General features: G+C 49.5%; 1 protein-coding gene across 1 annotated transcript in view; it reads right to left on the bottom strand.

Annotated features, from left to right (window-relative positions):
- The window catches only part of SYN3 (synapsin III), a 387,944-nt gene that overhangs the window by 346,722 nt on the left and 20,120 nt on the right, over positions 1–21,102 (bottom strand). Inside the window, 1 exon segment of the mRNA XM_059681741.1 lies at positions 13,512–13,967. Coding sequence (XP_059537724.1) covers positions 13,512–13,822 — 311 coding nt within the window. The 5' untranslated portion in view covers positions 13,823–13,967.

Raw genomic sequence — 21,102 nt, 5'->3', positions numbered from 1 at the left:
CCCTTTTTATATCTTTTTCAGTCCTTTGTCTCCAAAATATGGGGTTTTCCGGTCCCCTTTGCAAGTTCTTAAAGAGCCCTATGGGCTGGGGCTTTGAGACCTCAACCAAAGGCCTGGCCTGGTGCCGGCACTGATAACTTCGTCTAGGGAAGGTTTATGGCCTCTCTGGAATGGGAGTAGTCTTATTTTCCTTATTATTTAAGCAAGCAAGCGTTTACAGAAGCCAAGACAGCAGGGTTAAAATTTCAAACAGCAGTTTTTATATAAGATGGAAGCTTCAAAGTGATGGGTCATTTTCTCACTCCAAGAGGAGGAAGGGGCAATATCTTTCCTGCTCTGAATGGAACTCCTGCTTCATGTCTAGTGTGATAGAAACCTGCCCTGGCTGCTCCCTGGCACAGGCCTATAGGATAAACAGTCATCAGCCACCCACTCACTGTGACTGCAGAGATGGGCAGTGGTTCTCAATCTTGGCTGCACATTAGAATCACCTGGGAATCTTTTTAAAATCCTGATTTCTGGGCCTCATCCTCCAGAAATTCTTTCTTTGTTATGGGGTGGGGCCACAATATTAGTAACAAAGAAACAGAATTTCCGGAGGATGAGGCCCAGAAATCAGGATTTTAAAAAGATTCCCAGGTGATTCTAATGTGCAGCCAAGGTTGAGAACCACTGGGCTAGAACGTCAACTCCAAGTCCCTACCTCTCTCCTCTCCAAAGACACAACACTGTGTCACCCTCATCCCCACAGATATCTCAGAGTCCACAACTTTCATTCCACCAAAAGGATTAACATTTAGAAGGCTAAGCTGTTCCCTCAGCAAACATTTAATGAACATCTAGTAAGACCCCATCCAGGGGAAGTTCCCATGGGAAAGATAATGCACTCAAAGGTAATTCATACCCAGATGCAAGTGACTAATACACAAGCATTCTAGAAAAGGGATACAGATGGTATACGGAAGATGAGAAGATGGGGACCATGAGAATATAGAATGCACAGAAGAAGACTGAGCGAACTTATTTCTTCTCCCTCCCTCCCTCCACTCATCCATTTATCCATCCATCCACTCATCCATCCATCCATTCATCCATCCATCCATCCATCTATCTCCATCCATCCATCCCCTCACCCATCCATCCATTCATCCATCCATTCATCCATCCATCCATCTATCTCCATCCATCCATCCCCTCACCCATCCATCCATCCATCCATCCATGGTCTACTATGTGCCTAGCACTGTGCTAGTCCCTAGGAATTGCACTGAACCAAACAGCCTCCCTGCCCTCCTGGTACTTACAGTCTAACCAGGAGACAGAAGAGGAGCTAGACTGCCTATTTGCCCTGACTTGTGTCCTATTTGTCAGAAGTTGCCAACTGGCAAACCTCATGGAGGCCACAGTCCTGTTTTATTGGGCTTAAGTTATATATTTCCCATTTTAAAAGCGAACACAAATTCCAGATCCCTGGCTTCCCTTGGAAACCAATCATGGCAGCATCAGGCCCTTGTCTCTCACGGTAGACATCACTGAGCGGGCCCCAGCTGCTGCCTTTGAAGGGACCATCGGCTCTCACGCCCCGCACGGTCCCCACTGCTCTTTGTCATCTCGCTGAAGCTGAAGCTGAGCAGCAGATACCCTTTCCACAGAGCTGGTGCTGTTGTCTCCTGACAGTGGGGAAGCATTTCTCTACGCCTATCCCTTTTCCTACCACCTGTCCCTTCACTCACCGCCTGGCTGATATCCCGTGAGCAGCTGCGCAGGCAACCTCTAATTTAACTAATTCCCTTCTGAAGATGGCAATTAGCTCAGCGCAAGTCTTCAGGAAACACACATCCCTGCCCTTCCTGCAAACCCAGGGTGGGAGGTGAGGAAAATGGACACGAAGCCCCATCCCCTCTCCTGCCGTCACCGCCAGCCTCCCTCCTGCCCAGGAAGCACGTCCCAGGCAGGCGTCCACAGGCCCCGGAGAAGAGAGGTTCTGTAAAGAGGCTGGCACCTGCCAGGCGCCCTGCATCCCCCAGGGCAGGGCTGGCACCGGCGGGGTGAACTCTGTAGGAACAGGCACAGTTATTACTAAGAAAGCCCATGGCGCCTGGCCGACGTGGCTCAGTGGTTGAGCGTTGACAGCGTCGACCTATGAACCAGGAGGTCAGGGTTCAATTCCTGGTCAGGGCACGTGCCCGGGTTGTGGGCTCGATCCCCAGTAGGGGGCACACAGGAGGCTGCTGATCTATGGTTCTTCCTCATCACTGGTGCTTCTCTCTCTCTCCCCCTCTCCTTTCCTCTCTGAAATCAATAAAAATATATATATTTTAAAAAGCCCATGGCAGCTGAGGGACTCCTCCATTCAGAGGGCCAGGGTGAGGAAACCACGTTTTGGAGGATGAGGAAAGACTCACAAGTTAAACTGCTGAACTCCTCACAGACACATCAAGGCAAGAGCGGGGGAAGCGACTGGGGCAGAGTCAGGGAGGACAAAACGAAAAGCTCCAGCCCCGGAGAGTGTCCTGCTCAGGGAAATAAGTCAGTCAGGGAAAGACAAGTATCACACGATCACTCTCATATGTGGAATCTAAGTAACAAGATAAACTGACGAACAGAGTGGATCCAGAGACACGGAAGCATGGAGCAGAGTGCGGAATCTCAGAGGGAAGGCGGGGGAGGGTGGGTGGCTGGGAGATGATCAACCAAAGACCTTGTATGCATATATGCATAACCCATGGACACAGACAACAGGGTGCTGAAGGCCTGGGGCAGGGGTGGAGGGTGGTGGTCTGGAGGGGGGTAATGGGGGGGAAAGGGGTGACATATGTAATACTTCAACAATCCTATATAATAAAAGGGTAATATGCAAATTGACCCTAACAGAGGAACGACCAGTCACTGGTGGTCAGTGCACTCCCATAGGGGGAGCTCCACTCAGCCATAAGCTGGGGAGTGGGCCTAAGCAGGCAGGTGGACATCCCCCAAGGGTCCCGGACTGCGAGAGAGTGCAGGGCTGAGGGACCCTCCCAAGTGCACAAAGTTTCGTGTACTGGGCCTCTAGTAAAGAATTAAAAAAAAACACAAACAAAAAAAAAACTCCAGCCCAAGAATCCTTTAAGGGCGTGTAGGCTGACCCCTCCATAGTCTGAGCCTCTTCTGCATTATTCCTCCCAAATGGCCAGCCCAGCTGTGCTTGGACACCTGCATGTGACGGGGAGCTCATCCCCTCACCAGGCAGCCCATGTGAGCTCTGGCTGACTTTCCCATTCTGTATATTGTGCTGAAGTACATCTCCCTCTCTGCTGGCTCCACTGGTCCCGTTCTACCGAGAGGGAGCCACATGAAACAAGCCCTCTACCTGGACTGTTTCTAAACCTGACTCTATGTTATTTTAAAAAAAAAAAAAAATACGGTTTCCTGGGCTCCAATCTAGATATTCTGATTGAGTAGCTCTAGGGGGACATCTCATCCACTCTGACTTCTAGTAACAGCACCTCCACTGCTTCCGCGTGGATGGGACCATGCCTCTCCCTTGCACAGTCTTGGTGCGACTGTCCTCAGGACACGCTGTGGACCCCTCCAGGTTTCTTCATCCCCTGGAATTTGATTTTTTTTGAGCCCAGAGGCACCCGGCCGGAAGGAACCCAGAGCTGACTTCTCCAGAGACTGCCCACACGTCCCTGCCTCCTAGATCCTGGCAGAGCCCGGGGTCCTGACCTGTCTGAGATGCGGGTCTTCATCATTTCTTTGGATTCTGTGAGCCTCCCATGTATTTCCAATACATCCCCATGTTGCCCGAGTCAGCCAAAGGCTATTTCTTTTCCTCGCAAAGAGCCCTGCCCAATACAGAAGGCGCCTGAGAATCTGAATGTCATTCTGATGGAAACAGTCTTTTGGGGGCCGAGATCTTGGTCCAGCGACACTGACGTGTGAGGAAACAGGCCGAGAGGAGAGTGGCTGCGTGGAGATGGCACTGCGTCAGCAGAGAAGGGGGACACCAGGGAGAAACAGAAGCCACGGGATTTCCTCTCCCCAGATCCCCTTCTTCTGCCCCAAGACATTTCCCCCAGATTTTCCAGCCACCGTTTCAGAGGCTAAGCCTCTACCAGGGCGGGAGAGACAGCCCTCCACTGTTCCCCGCTCCCTCGCTCTCCCTCAGGAGCTGGGGTAGGAAGCAGCAGGGGCACCAGGCCTCCGGATTGGACGCTCAAAGACCTCACGGAGAGAGGTCAGCCCTTGAAAAATTCCTCAAGTCAAAGGGCTCGGGGCTTGGGTGCCACACAAGGCCCTCACTGTGTGCGCACATTGTCTGCCCCATAAAAGGGGCCGGGCTGGGAAAAGGGAGCCGGTCTCCAGGCGACCGGGCAGGCTGCTGGGGAATGCCAGGGCCCTCCCCTCCCCCAGGCACCAGGCAGCAGGGCCAGGCCTCCGAGGGGGAGGGGCCGGGGTACCAGGGTGGAGGGGTGAGTCCAGAAGTCCAGTGTCACTGCAGGTGGCGCTGCCTGGCCGGCGGGAGGCAGCGAAGGAAGCCGCGAGGAAGGTGACGTTAGGCCTGTCCTGGCTCCCTCTCCCATCCACCCCTGCGTGTGCCTACAGGAAATGCCAGGGCCTGTCCTTGTACAAGGAGAGTCTGAGGTAGGGAAGTGGTGGGGGAGACATAAGGACTTCGTTCCCTAGAGCCAACTGCCTTCAACACGGAGGTGTGTGTCTCAGCTCTGAGCCCCCCAACTAACTCTGGGAGGAGGGGACCAACTCCACCCTCATCTTCTCATCTTCAGAGACCAGATCCCCTCCCCCAGGGTTCTGGCAGCGGGCCCTCCAGCACACCCAGCTGAACCCAGACGCATGCCAAGTGGCTTCCTTCCGCCTGGCTCCCAAAGCCGCTACGTTCACCTGCAATTAGTAACTGCAATTACTTGATAATAACAGTTACCGTTCCAGCGCCTGTTCCGACAGGCTAAGCCCTGGAGCAGCCCCACCCAGGCCATCGTTTCTAATCTTTTCCGTAACACTTCACCATAGATGTGGCACGGTCCGGCCTTACCGCTGAGGAATGTGAGGGTCAGAGGTCAGACGTGCCCAAGGTCACGGAGCGAGAGGGAGGATGGAGAGCCAGGTGGCCTGCCTGGGACAGGCCACTCTGCTTTGCTCCCTCCCTGCTGGGGACTGACAGTCCTCAGGCCTCATCGCAGGCAGGGAAAGCTGCTCTCTGAAAATGGGGTCATGTGGGGGTCTGCTTTGGCTCCCCAACCAGAACGCAAGGAAGCCCAAAAGCCAGGCTCTCACTGGGCCCGTCCCGTAAGCAGGGTGGCCAGATAAAACACAGGACAGCCAGTAATCTAAATGCCAGATAAAAACAAATCATTTTGTCGAGTCTGCACCAAATATTGTGTGGGATATACTTACACTAATTCACCGTCTATCTAAGTATTAACTGGGCATTCTATATTTTTAGTTGCTAAATCGGCAACTCTACCCACCACGCCACATCTGGTGATGCCGGCTGCGAGTTCAAACCCTCCGCAGGTGGCACAGTGAGGAGCGGAGTGCCCTGGTCACCAGGGGGCCAGTTAGACGCACTGCGAGGCTTCAAGGCAGCCCAGGCGCCCCGTAGTCCTCACGCCCCCGAGATGGAGGCTGGGGCCTTTGGGTCATCAGCTGGATGAGAAGGAGGGGGACCCCAGGGATAGCATGGAGGACACAGCGGGTAAGGTTCCCAAATTCTAGGGCACTGAGTGTTTTCAGGGGAAGACCCCCCCCACCCCCCAGGGCATTCTCCATCCTGAAGTCTCCCATCAGGACAACAGCGTTTAGCAAGAGCATCTACTCATTCATTAATCAAGTCATCTCGCCACCCTATGTTGCCCTGTGTCAGGCACTGTGCTAGGCTCCCAGGACACGGTGGTGACACAACGGAGGCACAAGACCGCGCCACACTGAACACACTGAACACACCCATGAGGGAGAGGAGCCAAGTGCTCTCACGGAGCCTCACTGCACCCCCGTGAGCTCAGTGCTAAGGCGAAGGCAGCGGTATTCTGATCCCCACTTTACAGACGGGGAAACGGAGGCGCAGGAAGGTGAAGCGGCTTGGCCGAAGCCACAGAGCAGGTGAGGGGCAGGGCTGGGACCTCAACCCCCACCTGCCCACCTGCGAGCCCCGATATCCTGCATGTTATCCCCTTTCCCGTTTGAACCCTCTTGGGGAAATGTCTGACCTGCGTTAGGAGGTTTCCTCTTTAACACCAAAGTGCAGGGGAAAGAACAGAGAGAGCCTGTCGATGCTGCCTTGGTGCTTTAGAAAGAGGAAGCAGTCCCAGGGCAATTTCCACAAAGTGCCAATTTCCACACCGGAGCTACAGGATGGCTAAGGGACCCCCCTTGTCCCTGGCACCCCAGGGCTCCGGCAGGGCGGGGCTGCCTGGCTCCAGGTGAGCACCTTCCTGTAAGGTGAGGTCACAGGTTCCTGTGCTTGGCCGCCGGGCTATCACGTGGATTCCCCTCCCCCTCCCGCCGACCTCAGGTGCCGGGTGCTGCGGGTGTGGGCACGCGTGTGGGGCTCAGTGGGCCGGCGTTCTCCGCACAGCACAGCGCCTGCGCTCAGGCAAGAGGGAAGAATGACAGGAGGACAGGGCAGTCCAGGACGGTCAGAGCTGGATCCCAGATGCCCCTGGCATCTGTTTCAATTTTGGGCTCAGAGCCTCAGTTTTCCTTGTTTATAAAATGGGAATAGTCATCGTACTCCATAAAGCTGTTGGGAGGGTTCGACTAGAGAATCGATGAGGACCCCCTAGCAAGATGCTGGCCATGGAAAGGCACAGAGGTCTGTCCCAGGACAGTGGCGACGACACGGCCCCATCTGCAGACAGCTCACGTTTATTCACCTGTGCGGTCACTCACGTCTCAACCCAGACCTTCAGCATCTACCTCGGGCCCAACACCAAAGCCCCGCGCAGTGGTCGGCAGGAGGCGTGGCGCCGTCCGCAACGCCTTTAAAGAAGTTAGTCCCACAGCAAGGAGGCCCTGGAGAGGATTACACTGAGCAAAACTAGCCAGTCAGAGACAGACGAGTATCACAGGATCTCACTCATCTGTGGAATCTGATGAAAATAAACTGATGAACAAAATAGATCCAGAGACAGAAGCATGGAACAGACAGGGGAATCTCAGGGGGGTTAGGGGGGGGGGGTTGGGAAGAGATTAATCAAAGAATTTATATGCATCCCTAGTCGATTTGGCTCAGTGGATAGAGCATCGGCGTGTGGGCTGAAGGGTCCTGGGTTCAATTCCGATCAAGGGCACATGCCTCGGTTGCAGGCTTGATCCCCAATAGGGGCTGTGCAGAAGGCAGCCAATCAATGATTCTCTCTTATCATTAATGTTTCTCTCTCTCTCTCCCTCTCTCTTCCTCTCTGAAATCAATAAAAATATGTTAAAAGATAATAATAAAGTTTATCAATTTATCTTTAAAAAAAGAATTTATATGCCTATATGCATAACCCATGGACACAGACAATAGTGTGGTGAAGGCCAGGGCCAGGGAGCAGATGCAGGCTAGACAGGGTCAATGGGGGAAATGGGGGACATCTGTAATACTTTCCACAATAAAGATTAAAAAAAAGAAGAAGCTAGTCCGGTCCCGTATGAGTCCCAGACTCGCCCCTCTCCTCCTGCTCTGGTTCCTGAGCAGGTGTGTGATCTCTCCATGCTGTGCTTCCTCACCTGTAACATGCACTCCCCACCCACCCCCAGGAGTGCTGAGCAGAGATGTGCTGGCAAATGCTTAACACCCGGCTGTCTGGGGAGAGCGCCGGAAGCCCTGGTTTACAGCACTTGCCAATTTCTGTGGTGTAAAGACCCTCACCGGGCCCACTGTGACTTTCTCTTGGACTGAGTAGGAGATGAGAGAGAACAGGGGGGTGTAAGAATGCCACCAAGGTCACCCCTGACTCATACCAATAACTCATCACCTCCAAAACCACTCATTCAATCAACAGACATTTCCTGATGATCCAAGACAGCATCTAGGGTGTGTGTATGTCTGTGTCTGTGTGTGTGTGTGTGTGTGTGTGTGTGTGTGTGTGTGTGTGGCGGGGCGGGGGGGGGGGGGGGGATGCACAAGGCACTTTAATGGGAATCATTAGCATGATTTAGTAGGACAGGGTAGCCTGTTTGTAGTCTGGAAGGATGGTAGTTTAGGGGTGTTTCAAACAAACAAACAAAAAAACAAAAAAAGATCTTCATTTCCTCCCCAACCAATAAAACAGAAAAAAAAAAAAAGAAATCATAGGGAGAGGGGAGAATAAAAGGGACGGTAATGATACATCATTGCTGGAACGGAACAGCAGACATTCTAGGAACCAGGCCACAGGTGAGGCAGAGCAGGGGAGGGTTCCAGAGGGCCTGAGGGAGGGGCTGGGAGTGCAGGCCTACCTGCTTCTATGCCCCCCCTCACCCCAACACCCCTCACCAACCCCATCCAGGCTCTGGTAATGAGCAATCTTTTTTTTCTGTTTGTCATGATCAATGTTTTGATTTTTGAAAATCAAAGCTAGAGTTTTGGTACATTCTGTGGGCAACAGTAAAAAATTTTGCCTCTTTTTTTAAAACAATTTCAAATACTTGCCTAACAGTTACTCTAGCACACTGAAACATCCAGAGCCAAGAGTTTATACACAGGTGAGTAAACACAGAAACCCCAGGCCTGTGTGGACTGTACTGCTGAGTCCTAAGGCAGGCCAATCTCAGGTCCCATGATGCCCATTTAAAGTTACCCCTTAGGCTGGGGTGGGGTGATGACAGCTGCTAATGGGATGCTCCCTGTGTGCTGAGCACCAGGAATATAAAAGAGAATAAGACACTGGCCTTATTCTTGCAGAAGAGACAGTCACCGAACAGCCAATTATAACACAATGTGATGTGGGCAGCAATGGCACAGTGAGGTGTGTGTTAAGTTATACAGAGAGGTGGCTGTGAGCACGGATGGCAGCATGGGGTGCATCAGGGAAGACTGCATGGAAGAGGTGACACCTGTCACCAGGCTTTGAAGGAAGAAAGTGAACCAGATAGAGAGGGCATTTCAGGCAGCAGGCAACAGAATATGCTGAGGCAAAAGGGGGCATGTTTGAGAAGCACAAGTTGTTTGCTGTTCCTTTGGAATAAGCAGCAAGGCAGGAAGTGGAGGCGCAGAACTGGAGGGAGGGCAGACATGCCAGGACTTTGAATTTGAACTTGAGGGCAATGATGCACCAGCAAAGGGTTACACAGGGGGATGCACAGGGGCATGGGAGCACACTGAGGCCGAGGCTGCAGGCCGGAAGCCAGCCAAGCTGCTGGAGACATGCAGGTAAGAGAGGCAGCAGAGAGACAGCAGGGCTGAAGAAAACTGAGCTTGAAATCCACGTTCTTTATTCCTCCTTCCTCTTGTGGTTCTCAAGATGGACCGACCTTCGCTCATCCCAGAGGACAGCACCAACTCTAGGTCACACCTAGGTCACACCTACTCCTGAGCCGGGCCTGGGGGTGGGGTGGGGTGGGGGGCTGGTCCAAAAGCCCTAGCCAGGCTTCCCTCCAAGGACAGTCCCCCAAAGTGGTGGGATCTTGAAGTGCTGAGCCCGGAGTCCTGCTTCCCTGCAAAGGTGGCTCTGGGACCCTCTACCTCTACTCAGAAGAGGGAAAGTCCCCTCCCCCAGGTCACTGGCCAGGTAGCAGAGCGGCCTTGGGGCCCAGGCTGGTTCACAGAGTCTGGGAGCTGGAGTCTGCCAGGGGGAACAAGTGGGCGGTTCCTGCAACTCCCTGGCCTGCAGGGATACCTGCCGGCAGGAAGGCCCCGGATTGGGTGGGAAAGACGGGGTTCTGGGGCTGAGAAGGGAGAAAAGGGAGCAGCTTGCTCCTGGTGGGTTCCCTCTCAGTCCAGAGAGGGTGGACTGTCATTATCATCTCAAAGGGGGAGGAAAGGGGCTGTGGGAGCTGGCTCCCCCCCCCTCCCCCCCAGCAACTCTCCCTCTCAGGGGAGGCTGGGCAGGGCCTGAGGAAGGCAGCCCAGGCTGGGCCAAAGCTGCCCTGGACAGTGGGGCTGGCCCGCCACCTGCTGGCCACTCTTGGGAGTGGGGATAGGAACGTGCAGGGAAGGGCTGGGATTCTGAGCCTCCGGCATCAGTTTGGAGAAAGTTGGGAATGTATTGAGATGAAGGGAGGAAGTTTGCAAAGAGTGCAAATGGAGTCCTGAATGAGAAGCTGCTGTGTCCGCGGGCAGGGAGTTCCTGTCACAAACATTCAATGATGCAGAGCCAACTTCCAGCCACTGGATGAGTCTCAGCTCCTCACTTCTCCTTTCCTTCCCACCGAGGGGCAAAAAGAAGACTGCTGTTCTCCAGACCTGATTAAAATACGGGCAGAGAACATGACTGAAATGCAACGTGAGAAATTCCTTTAGACAAAATGGTGTCCCCCGCCAGTGTGCACAGCCTGAAATTCATACATTGGCCATGCCTGTGGGTTACAGGGAGTGAAGACCGAGGCCATTCACTGCATTGCAACCTCATTCACTGTGCCCTTCCACCATATCACACAGCCTATGGGCATGGGGAGGACAGAGGTCAACACGGTTAAAGCTGCAAGAAGGTTGCAACAGCCCGCAGTAATAATGGACACTTTCATGGTGTGTGTGTGTGTGTTTACATTTTTGAGTTCAGAGAGGAAGGAGGGAGAGGGAGAGAGAGATAGAAACATCAATGATGAGAGAATATCATTGATTGGCTGCCTCCTGCACTCCCCCCATACTGGGGATCTAGCCCACAACCCGAGCATACGCCCTTGACCAGAATCAAACGTGGGACCTTCCAGTCTGCAGGCTGACGCTCTATCCACTGAGCCAAACCAGCTAGGGCTATGGTTTTGTTTTTGTTTGTTTGTTAATCCTCACCCAAGGATATTTTTCCATTGATTTATTTTTTATTTTATTTTTTTCCCATTGATTTTTTTAGAGAGAGTGGAAGGGGGGGGGAGAGAGAGAGAGAGAGAGAGATCAGTGGGAGAGAGACACATTGATCGGCTGCCTCCTGCATGCCCCACACTGGGAATGGAGCCCACAACCTGGGCATGTGCCCTTGACCAGAATCGAACCTGGGACCTTCCAGTCCACAGGCTGATGCTCTATTCACTGAGCCAAACCAGCTAGGGCTATGGTTTTGTTTTTGTTTGTTTGTTAATCCTCACCCAAGGATATTTTTCCATTGATTTATTTATTTTTTATTTTTTTCCCATTGATATTTTTAGAGAGAGTGGAAGGGAGGGGGAGAGACAGAGAGAGAGAAATCAGTGGGAGAGAGACACATTGATCGGCTGCCTCCTGCATGCCCCACACTGGGAATGGAGCCCACAACCTGGGCATGTGCCCTTGACCAGATCGAACCCAAGACCCCTCAGTCTGCAGTCTGACGCTCTATCCACTGAGCCACACCAGCTAAGGCAATATATCCTTAAATAGCATTTACTGTCTATCAGCACTTTTTTATTAATTCAGATTTTAATCTTACATTTATTAACCCTACAAGGTAGGTATTATTATCACTCCCACTTGGGTGTAGTAACTTGCAAAGGTCATAGAGCAGCGGTTCTCAACCTGTGGGTCGCGACCCCTTTGGCGGTCGAACAACCCTTTCACAGGGGTCGCCTAAGACCATCCGGCATATCAGATATTTACATTACGATTCATAACAGTAGCAACATTACAGTTATGAAGTAGCAACGAAAATAATTTTATGGTTGGGTCACAACATGAGGAACTGTATTTAAAGGGCCAGAAGGTTGAGAACCACCTGTCATAGAGGTACAATGGCGTAGAGACGGGATTTGAACCTGGAGAGCCCAGCTCTGAAGGCTGTGTTCTGAACCATGCACCGTGCTGCCATTTATCAGCTCAGCCTCCATACAGGAAGTGGCTTTCCTGGCAAATAGGTTTTCAAGTACCTACCCATCACCAAATCAGGGCCAACCCTGACTAAGCCAGCAGAGAACTCGAAACCAAGGCCAAACACTGGGTTAAAGAGAAACAGGATTGCAGAGACCATGCGGGCGTGCAGTCACCGGGTGCACTGCCGACAGACCCCGCAGGCCAGAGGACCTGGAGACAACACCTCTGCAGAAAGCGTCCCCTGAGCTCAGAGCCGAAGGACAGCGCTCTCCATAGATAAGCACACGGCAGAGATGCACAGGCTTCGTGACAAGAGCACTGGGCAAGCACCGCACGGAAGACAACACAGACCGGATCAGAACCGGGCCACGCACATGACCGCTGTGGTTAAGATGGCGTGGTGTCTCGGCAGGAAAGGGAAGATTGACACCGAACCTGCTCAGGGTGCTTCCATGGTGACTATACTGCATATGTATTGTAAACTCCACCTCCCACTCAGTCATTCCCAGCCTGAGATACCTTCTCAAGGGATGAAAGTGGGTGCAGCCTGCCTGTTAGGATGACAGAGCGTCTGGGGTACTTAGTGAATGGGTGCGTGAATTCATTCATTTAATACGTATTTCCTGGGTGCCTGCTCCACAGCCTCCTTTGGACACTCAGGGATGCAATTTTCTCTGCAGCACCCATGGCCATGCGCAGGTGGCCTGTCGGAACTGCCCTGGACAGGGAGCTGCCACGTCTTCACAGGTGGACTCACTTCCTGGGCTAGTAGTACTTGTCTCCTGTCTCTGCCCAAAATGTGGAGAAGAGACCTAGTCTCCACCTGCAGCTCCAGTGAGAAGGGCCTGCTCCCCACCCACCTGAGCCCCGAAGGCTGTGTCTTGCACTCACCTGGTGCTCAGTAACTACCTATGGAACAGCCCCTGCGATGACCTTGGGCACACCTGTCTGGTCTCTGCCCCAGAGAGCTTACCATGAAAAGAGGCTGCAAGGAGTGTCGCTTCTATCCACCTCTGGTGTTAAGAGGCCAGGCCACCAGCACATGTAAGAACTGGGCTGCACACCCAGCCACTCTGGTCCCTGGGTTTTAGTGAGGACTGTGGGCCTGTGTTGGTTTCCTTTAATCTCATAGAAACCTCATTTAATGGGGGGACAATGCCTGAGGCTGAAAAAGGTGAAGCAACTATTTCAGATCTTCGAAGTTTTCTGTCTTTAGAAAGCTAAGAGGGTGTATAATATATAATGCTTCCAGTTGGCTCTGGGCTGCACCCCATATGAAACACATGGAGATGCTTGCAGCAAAGCATATGGCCAAGCACAGTGAATGGTATAAACAGACTATTACAGTCTCCTGTTCCTTCAGCTCAGGGTTGGCTGTTAAATGGATTACAACATCTGTTTTAGCATCTAGAGCTTCTGGGGTTTGCAGGTAAAGGATTGAGGACCTGTAGGTGCCTCACGCCTGGCACATTGTAACCACATGGCAAACGCTCGTCTCCCTCCCTCCAGCCGGTCTCTGCACCACCCAGCCTCACCGAGCCCCACCAGAGCGAGACAAGCCTCATCTCCTCTCGCCTGCAGCTGGCAGGCCTGCAGTTCCGCTTACCAGTCTGTGTGGGCATCGTCGATCACCAGCAGGACCCTGGGCCTTTGAACAACCGGAGTGGAGGGAGCCGGAGGCTCCACCGGCCCCGCGGGGGCCTGCGAGGTCTGCTTCATGGCACTGGAGAAGGAGCTGAAGAGGCTGGACCCGGGCGAGGAGAAGGAGGCCGCCAGGGGCTGGTGGTGCCTGCGCTCCATGGCCGGGGACGACGGCGAGCTGGTGGAGCTGTCGGGGCGGTGCAGGTCCGCCATGTAGCCATTGGGCAGGTTGGCCACGAAGCTGCTGTCGGAGAGGCGTCGCCGGAGGAAGTTCATGGCTGCAGATGGAGAGATGGCTGGTTCCTCCGCACGCGGGTCTAAAGGAGGCCGGGGCACAGGCTGCCAGGAGACAGAGGAGGGGGTCTTGGACCAGAAGGGCAGGGGAATCCCACACAGGTCGGCGTCAGCGGTCTCTGATTACCTGCGGAAATAAGCCAACACACACGTGAGCGGAAACGACCTCCGCCCCTAAGAGCAAACAGACACGGCCCCTTCCTGACTGATGCTGGGACAATGTCAGGTGGGGCACCCTTTAGAAAAGATGTAATGAGAGCACACCCTTTCAACCCACAATTTCCACTTTCTAGAATTCTAGCCCAAGAAAGGAATCTGAGTTCCAGGTAAAGCCTCCTGCACAAATGTATGTCCCCCAGCATTCTTTGCACTAGCGATATCCTAGAAAGGATCTCAATGCTCAATCCCGGGACTGAGTAAAGGAAGCACAGAACATTCACTCGGTGAAACCTTGTGCGGCTATTAGAAAGGGGACTTAAAAAAGGATTTTTGGTAACGAAACAAATTCACGTTGGAAATAAAAAGATCATGATACAAGAGTAGGGGTACAGAATGACTACAACCACATACAAGTTCAAATACCAAAACACTGGAAACAAAATACATCGGAATATGAATGCTAACAGTGGTTATATCAGGGTAATGCGATTACATGGTTATTCCCCCCTTTGTGTCCACTGGTATGAGATTTATTACATCCCCTCAGAAAGGTCTCTGGGCCACTTTCTGGTCTGTCCACACATCCTCAGAGTCAAACACCCTTCTGATGTATTAATTTTACCTCTTCTTGAACTTCATATAAATGTAATCAATGTATTACTTTTTTGTACACGGCGTCTTTCCCTCAACATGATGGTTTGGAGACTCAGCTGTGCTGTCTGTATCCACAGACATTCTGTTCTTCATCACAGGGTAACATCCCACTGGACGGATAACCCAATTATTACTGCATTCTCTTGTTGATGCACATTTGAAATGTTTCCCGTTTCGGGGTATTGTGAATAGAATTGTTATACGGATTTTTATTTATTTAAGTACTTTTGGGTGAAGAGAGACTTTGCTTTGTCAACATTCATACCTAGAAATTAGTTTGTTGGGTCATGGGACAGGCATATGTTTAACTTTATAAAAACTGTCAAAAAATTTCCCCCAGTGGTTGTGCCATTTTGCACACTTCATTTGAGAGTTCCAGTTGCTCCACACCCTTACCAACACTTGGTTGTTATTCGTCTTTTTCATCTTAGCCATTCTAATGGGGGTAGAATAGAATGCGTTTTTCATTTATTTTCTCTGATACCTAATGAGGTCAAGTGACTTGTATGGGTTTCCTGGCCACTGATATATCTTCTTTTGTGAAGTGTCTGTTCAAGTCTTTGACCCATTTTGAACAGGTGGGCTGTTTATACTTTTATTACTTATATGTAGGAATTCTTCCTACATATAAGTAGGATTGCATTAGCGATATCCTAGAAAGGATCTCAATGCTCAATCCCGGGACTGAGTAAAGGAAGCACAGAACATTCACTCGGTGAAACCTTGTGTGGCTATTAGAAAGGGGACTTAAAAAAGGATTTTTGGTAATGAAACAAATTCACGCTGGAAATAAAAAGATCACGATACAAGAGTATAGGTACAGAATGACTACAACCACATACAAGTTCAAATACCAAAACATTGGAAACAAAATACATCGGAATATTAATGCTAACAGTGGTTATATCAGGGTAATGTGATTACATGGTTATTCCCCCCTTTGTGTCCACTGGTATGAGATTTATTACATCCCCTCAGAAAGGTCTCTGGGCCACTTTCTGGTCTGTCCACACATCCTCAGAGTCAAACACTCTTCTGATGTATTAATTTTACCTCTTCTTGAACTTCATATAAATGTAATCAATGTATTACTTTTTTGTACACGGCGTCTTTCCCTCAACATGATGAAGTGTGCAAAATGGCACAACCACTGGGGGAAATTTTTTGACAGTTTTTATAAAGTTAAACATATGCCTGTCCCATGACCCAACAAACTAATTTCTAGGTATGAATATTGACAAAGCAAAGTCTCTCTTCACCCAAAAGTACTTAAATAAATAAAAATCCGTATTTCTTCCTACATTCTGGATATGAGCCTTTTGTCAGATATGTATATTTTGAATATTTACTCTCAGTCTTTGGCTCGCCACCCTTCCATTTCCTTCATGAGCAGAAGTTTGGCAGAATAAAATAACTTACAAAAAGCAAATTGTTACTTGAGATAAAAACATCCCAAATGAGAAAAATAAATTATACCATAAGATGAGACCATACTGCCCTGGCCAGTGTGGCTCAGTTGGTCGGAGCATTGTCCCATGCTCTGAAGGGTAGTGGGTTCGATTCTTGGTTGGGGCGCATATAATCAATGTTTCATTCTCACACACACTTTCCCATTCACTAAAATCAAGGAAGGCATGTCTTTGGGTGAGAATTAAAAAAATATTTAATTTTTTTAAAAAAAGATGAGACCATATTTTGGTTATTAAAATATTATATCCTATCTAATAATAGACAAACATGGTAATTATCCATACCTCCGACACGCTTCCCATTGGCTAATCAGGGCGATATGCCAAATAACTGCCAACCAAGATGGTGGCCAGCAGCCACGCAGCTGAAGTGAACAGGAGGCTTGCTTGCTTCAGTGATGGAGGAAGCCAAGGTTCCCCACCTGCTGCTGCCCGCCTCTGAGCTGTACTCTAAGAAACAATGTTGCAATTATAGAAGCTAAACAAATCCAGATACCTGCTTTCAGCAGCCGAGGTCTCAGAGCTGGAGCCGAGCCTCAGAGCTAAAGCTGGCTCTCAGTTCCAGTGACAGCCATAGAAGATAAATAAATACCAGAAAAAAAAAAAAAAAGGAGAGGTTGGGAGCTTCAGTCCCTCACCCAGACTGGACAAGCACCCCAGTGGGGACCCCCACCCTGAAGGGGGTGTGACCAGCTGCAAACAGCCATCAGCCCCTCATCCAGGCTGGCCAGGCACCTAAGCGGGACCCCCACCCTGATCTGGGACACCCTTCAGGGCAAACCAGCTGGCCCCTACCCGTGCACCAGGCCTCTATCCTATATAGTAAAAGGGTAATATGCAAACTGACCCTAACAGCAGAAAGACTGGGAATGACTGGTCACTATGACACACACTGACCACCCGGGGGCAGACACTCAATGCAGAAGCTGCCCTCTGGTGGTCAGGGCGCTCTCACATGGGAGGAGCTCTGCTCAGCCACAAGTCAGGCTGATGGCTGCCAGTACAGAGGTGGTGGTGGGAGCCTCTCCGGCCTCCTCAGCAGCACTAAGGATGTCCGACTGCAGTTTAGGCCTGCTTCCCGCTGGCAAGTGGACATCCCCCGAGGGCTGCCAGGCTGCCAGAGGGATGTCTGATTGCCATCTTAGGCCCAATCCCTGGGGAGAGGGCCTAAGCCAGCAGGTGGTCATCCCCTGAGGGGTCCCAGACTGTGAGAGGGCACAGGCCAGGCTGAGGGACCCCCCTTCCCTAGCCCCCGAGTGCACAAATTTTTGTGCACCGGGCCTCTAGTATACACACACACACACACACACACATATATATGTATATATGTATAGATATACATATTTATAAGAACACTAGAGGCCCGGTGCATGACATTTGTGAGCTGGGGGGAGGGGGAGTACCTCAGCCCGGCCTGTACCCTCTCGCAGTCCGGGACCCCCTAGGGGATGTCCGCCTGCTGGGGAGTGGGCCTAAGCCTGCAGTCGGACATCCCCCAAAGAGTCCTTAGTACTGCCACAGAGGCAGGAGAGGCTTCTGCCACTGCTGCAGTGCTTGCCAGCTGTGAGCCAGGCTTCTGACTAAGCGGTGCTCCCCCGGTGGGAACGCACTGACCACCAGGGGGCAGCTCTTGCATTGAGTGTCTGCCCTCTGGTGGTCAGTGCGTGTCATAGCAACTGGTCGTTCCACCGCTCAGTCGATTTGTATATTAGGGTTTATTATATAGGATATATAAAATCTGTTACATATACCTGCAAATTTTTTTATTTTATTAATATATATTTCTTGATTTCAGAGAGGAAGGGAGAGGGAGAGAGATAAAAACATCAATGATGAGAGAGAGAACCATTGATTGGCTGCCTCCTGCACGCCCCACACTGGGGATTGAGCACACAATCCAGGCATGTGCCCTGACCAGGAATCATACCATGACTCCTGATTTATAGGTTGATGCTCAGCCACTGAGCTGTGCTGGCCAGGCTCTGCAGGTATTTTGATAAGCAAATTTTAAGTTCTTATAAAGTCCAACTTACGAAAAGATTGTTTTTATGGTTAGTCTTTTCTATGTCTGCTCTTTAAAATCTTTGCCAACCCCAGGATGATGATATTGTCCTAATATTTCTTATAGAAGCATTACAGTTTTAGCTTTTCTGTAATCCACCCAAACTTGATTTCTGAGTGGGATGAGATAAGGTTCACTTATCCAGTTTTCCACCATTTATGAAAGTATTTTCCCCAATGAATTTGGAGGCTCTGCTGGAACCAACGGTTCGTACATACATGGGTCTTTTCTGGGCTCTTTATTATGCTCCACTGATGTTTACCTTTACAGCACCCTGGTTACTGTGGCTTATAAAAGTCCTAAAATCAGGTACAGGGAGTCCTCCTGCTTACATTCTCTTTCCTACGATTGCTTTGGGTATCCTAGCTCCTATTTTTTAATACATTTTAAAATCAACTTATATGAAAAAGTCTATTGAAATATTGAGATTACATAAGATTTATAGCTCAGTTTGGATAGAACTGACTTCTCAAGGATACTGAATTTTCTACTTCATGAACACGGTAGAGGTCCCTACTTATGAACTCTTCTTTAGTTTCCCTCAGAGATGTTTTATGATTTTCAGTACAGAGGTGTTGCACCTGTTTTGCTCAGTCGACTCATAATAATTTCTTTGGAGGGGGGTGATATTTTAAAACTATTTTCTATTTCATTTTCCATTCGTTTGCTAATCATATATATCTTCCAATTATTGTCAATATATTGACCTGATGAATTCAATTATTGCTTCTAGTCCTTGTTTACAGATTAAGATTTTCGATTTAAACAATCACGCCATCTACACAGAGACATCTTTATTTCTCCCTTTCCAATCTTAATGCCTTTTATGTCTTCCACTTTTCTTATTACAGTAGCTAGGACCTCCCCTGCAGAACAGAAATGAAAGCAGAGACCTTACCTTGTTCCAACTTCGGGGGAACATGCTCCATGTCTCACATTACAGTAACAGGATGTCAGCTGCGCGTTCTCTGTAAATGCACATTATCAGATTGAGACAGGGCCCTGGTAGTCTCAGCTGGTGAGAGTTTTTTCCATGAATGTCTGCTGGATTTGCCAAGTCATTCTCTAAATTGATTGAGAAGATTATGTTTTTAAAAATCGTTTATTTGCTTAATGTGGTGACTTCCGTTGGCTGATTTTCAGATGTGAAAGCAAGCTTGCAGTCCTGGAATAAATTCTACTCGGTCACTGTGAATCCCCCTTTGTATAGATTCAACCTGATAACACTTGGTTAAGGATTTCTGTGTCCATGTTTATGGGAAATATTGGTCTGTAATTTTCTTTTCTGGCCAAGTCTTTGCCAGGTATCAGGGTGACGCTGACCTTACAGAGTACATTGGGGAAGGTTCCCGCCTTTTCTGTCCTAAAAGGGTTTATGTCATATTGGTATTTTTTTCCCTTAAATTATTGGCAGAAATCAACAGCAAAGCTGACTAGGGCGTATTTTCTTCTTTGTTGGAAAGGTTTTAATAATAAACTAATTCCCTTTCATAAATCTCTTTATATTATCTGTTTCTTGTTATTTCAATTGCCAATATGAGATTTCAAGCAACTTGTCCATTTCACCTTAGCTGGATTTCATTGGCATAAAGTTATATAGTGTTCCTTTATTATCCTTTCGTTTTCTGTGGAATATGTTGTGATTTTCCATGATATTCCTGATAAAGCTAATTTGTCTTTTCTCTCTTTTTGAGTTATCTGTGTTGCTACAAATTTATAAATTGTATTAATCTTTTAAAAAACCAACTTGTTTTCTATTTCACTTATATCTGCTCTTTATAACTTCCTTCCTCCTCCTTACTTTGGGTTTAAGGGTTTAACTGGTTCTTTTTTCTAGATGCTTGAAATGGAAATGGAGATCATTAAGTTTATACCTTTCATCTTTTCCAATACGAACACTGAAAGCAATGCATTTCCTCTATGAAATCTAACACGTATTTTCATTATTGTTCAATTCAAATTATTAATACCTTCATTATTTTTTTCTTGACCCATATGTTATCAAAGCATGTGTTTAATTTTCCAATGCCAGTGCTAGCAGGCATTTCATTGTTATTACTTTTGATATGATCCATTGGTGACCAAGGAACATAGTCTATCAGACTTTAACCCTTTGGCTTCTTTGACACTCATTGAGACTAATGTTCTAGCTCAATAAGCTCTATCTTGATGAATGCGCCACAGGCATATGCACTTGAGAAGAATGCGTGCTTTGCAGTTGTTGGGTGTAATGTTCTATAAATACCAATTAGGTTGTTGTGAGTCAGGTTCCCGAGCCAGGAAGCCGCCTTCGCCTTGGTGATTTGCAAGCAGGAAGTCGACTGGAGAGCAACCCCTTCATTAACTACTGTGGGCAAGTATGCAAAGCAGAAATGGGCTGAAAGAGGGCTTGACCCACCGCAGAATTTTAACCAACTCTTATTAGGAGCACGGGACTGGGGCGTCTTTTCCGATTTCCTCATTTTCCAGCTTCTCTGTTAGCCTGTGCTCAGTCCACTGGGTTGTCCGACCAATAAAAACGCGCCTTTCTGCTGTGGTTGCGCTGCTCGGTGCCATGTGGGCTGGGAGTGCTTTTGAGGAAGAGCCACATAACTGTGGATCTCACTTAGTGGTTCCCTTCTTTCAAGGGTCAACTCCCCTCTGTAGTCTACCTATGTTTTGTTTCTCTTCAGGAACCTCAAATAGTCCCTTTCAAAGTTTGTAATTATCACTTAGGAGAGAATCAGAGCCACAGAAGCTACTGAGTCACTAGTAGAATTGAATCTCTTTCATTTTTTAAATACTAAGTAGAAAAATATAACAATGTTAGAATTGGAGGGACCTGCCCGGCCAGTGTGGCTCAGTGGTTGAGCATCAACCTCTGAACCAAGGGGTTACGGTTTGATTCCTGGTCAGGGCACATGCCCAGGTTGTGGGCT

Source organism: Myotis daubentonii, chromosome 2 (assembly GCF_963259705.1).
Source record: "Myotis daubentonii chromosome 2, mMyoDau2.1, whole genome shotgun sequence".
Lineage (NCBI taxonomy): Eukaryota > Metazoa > Chordata > Mammalia > Chiroptera > Vespertilionidae > Myotis > Myotis daubentonii.
This window is presented reverse-complemented; position numbering and strand designations above follow the sequence as displayed.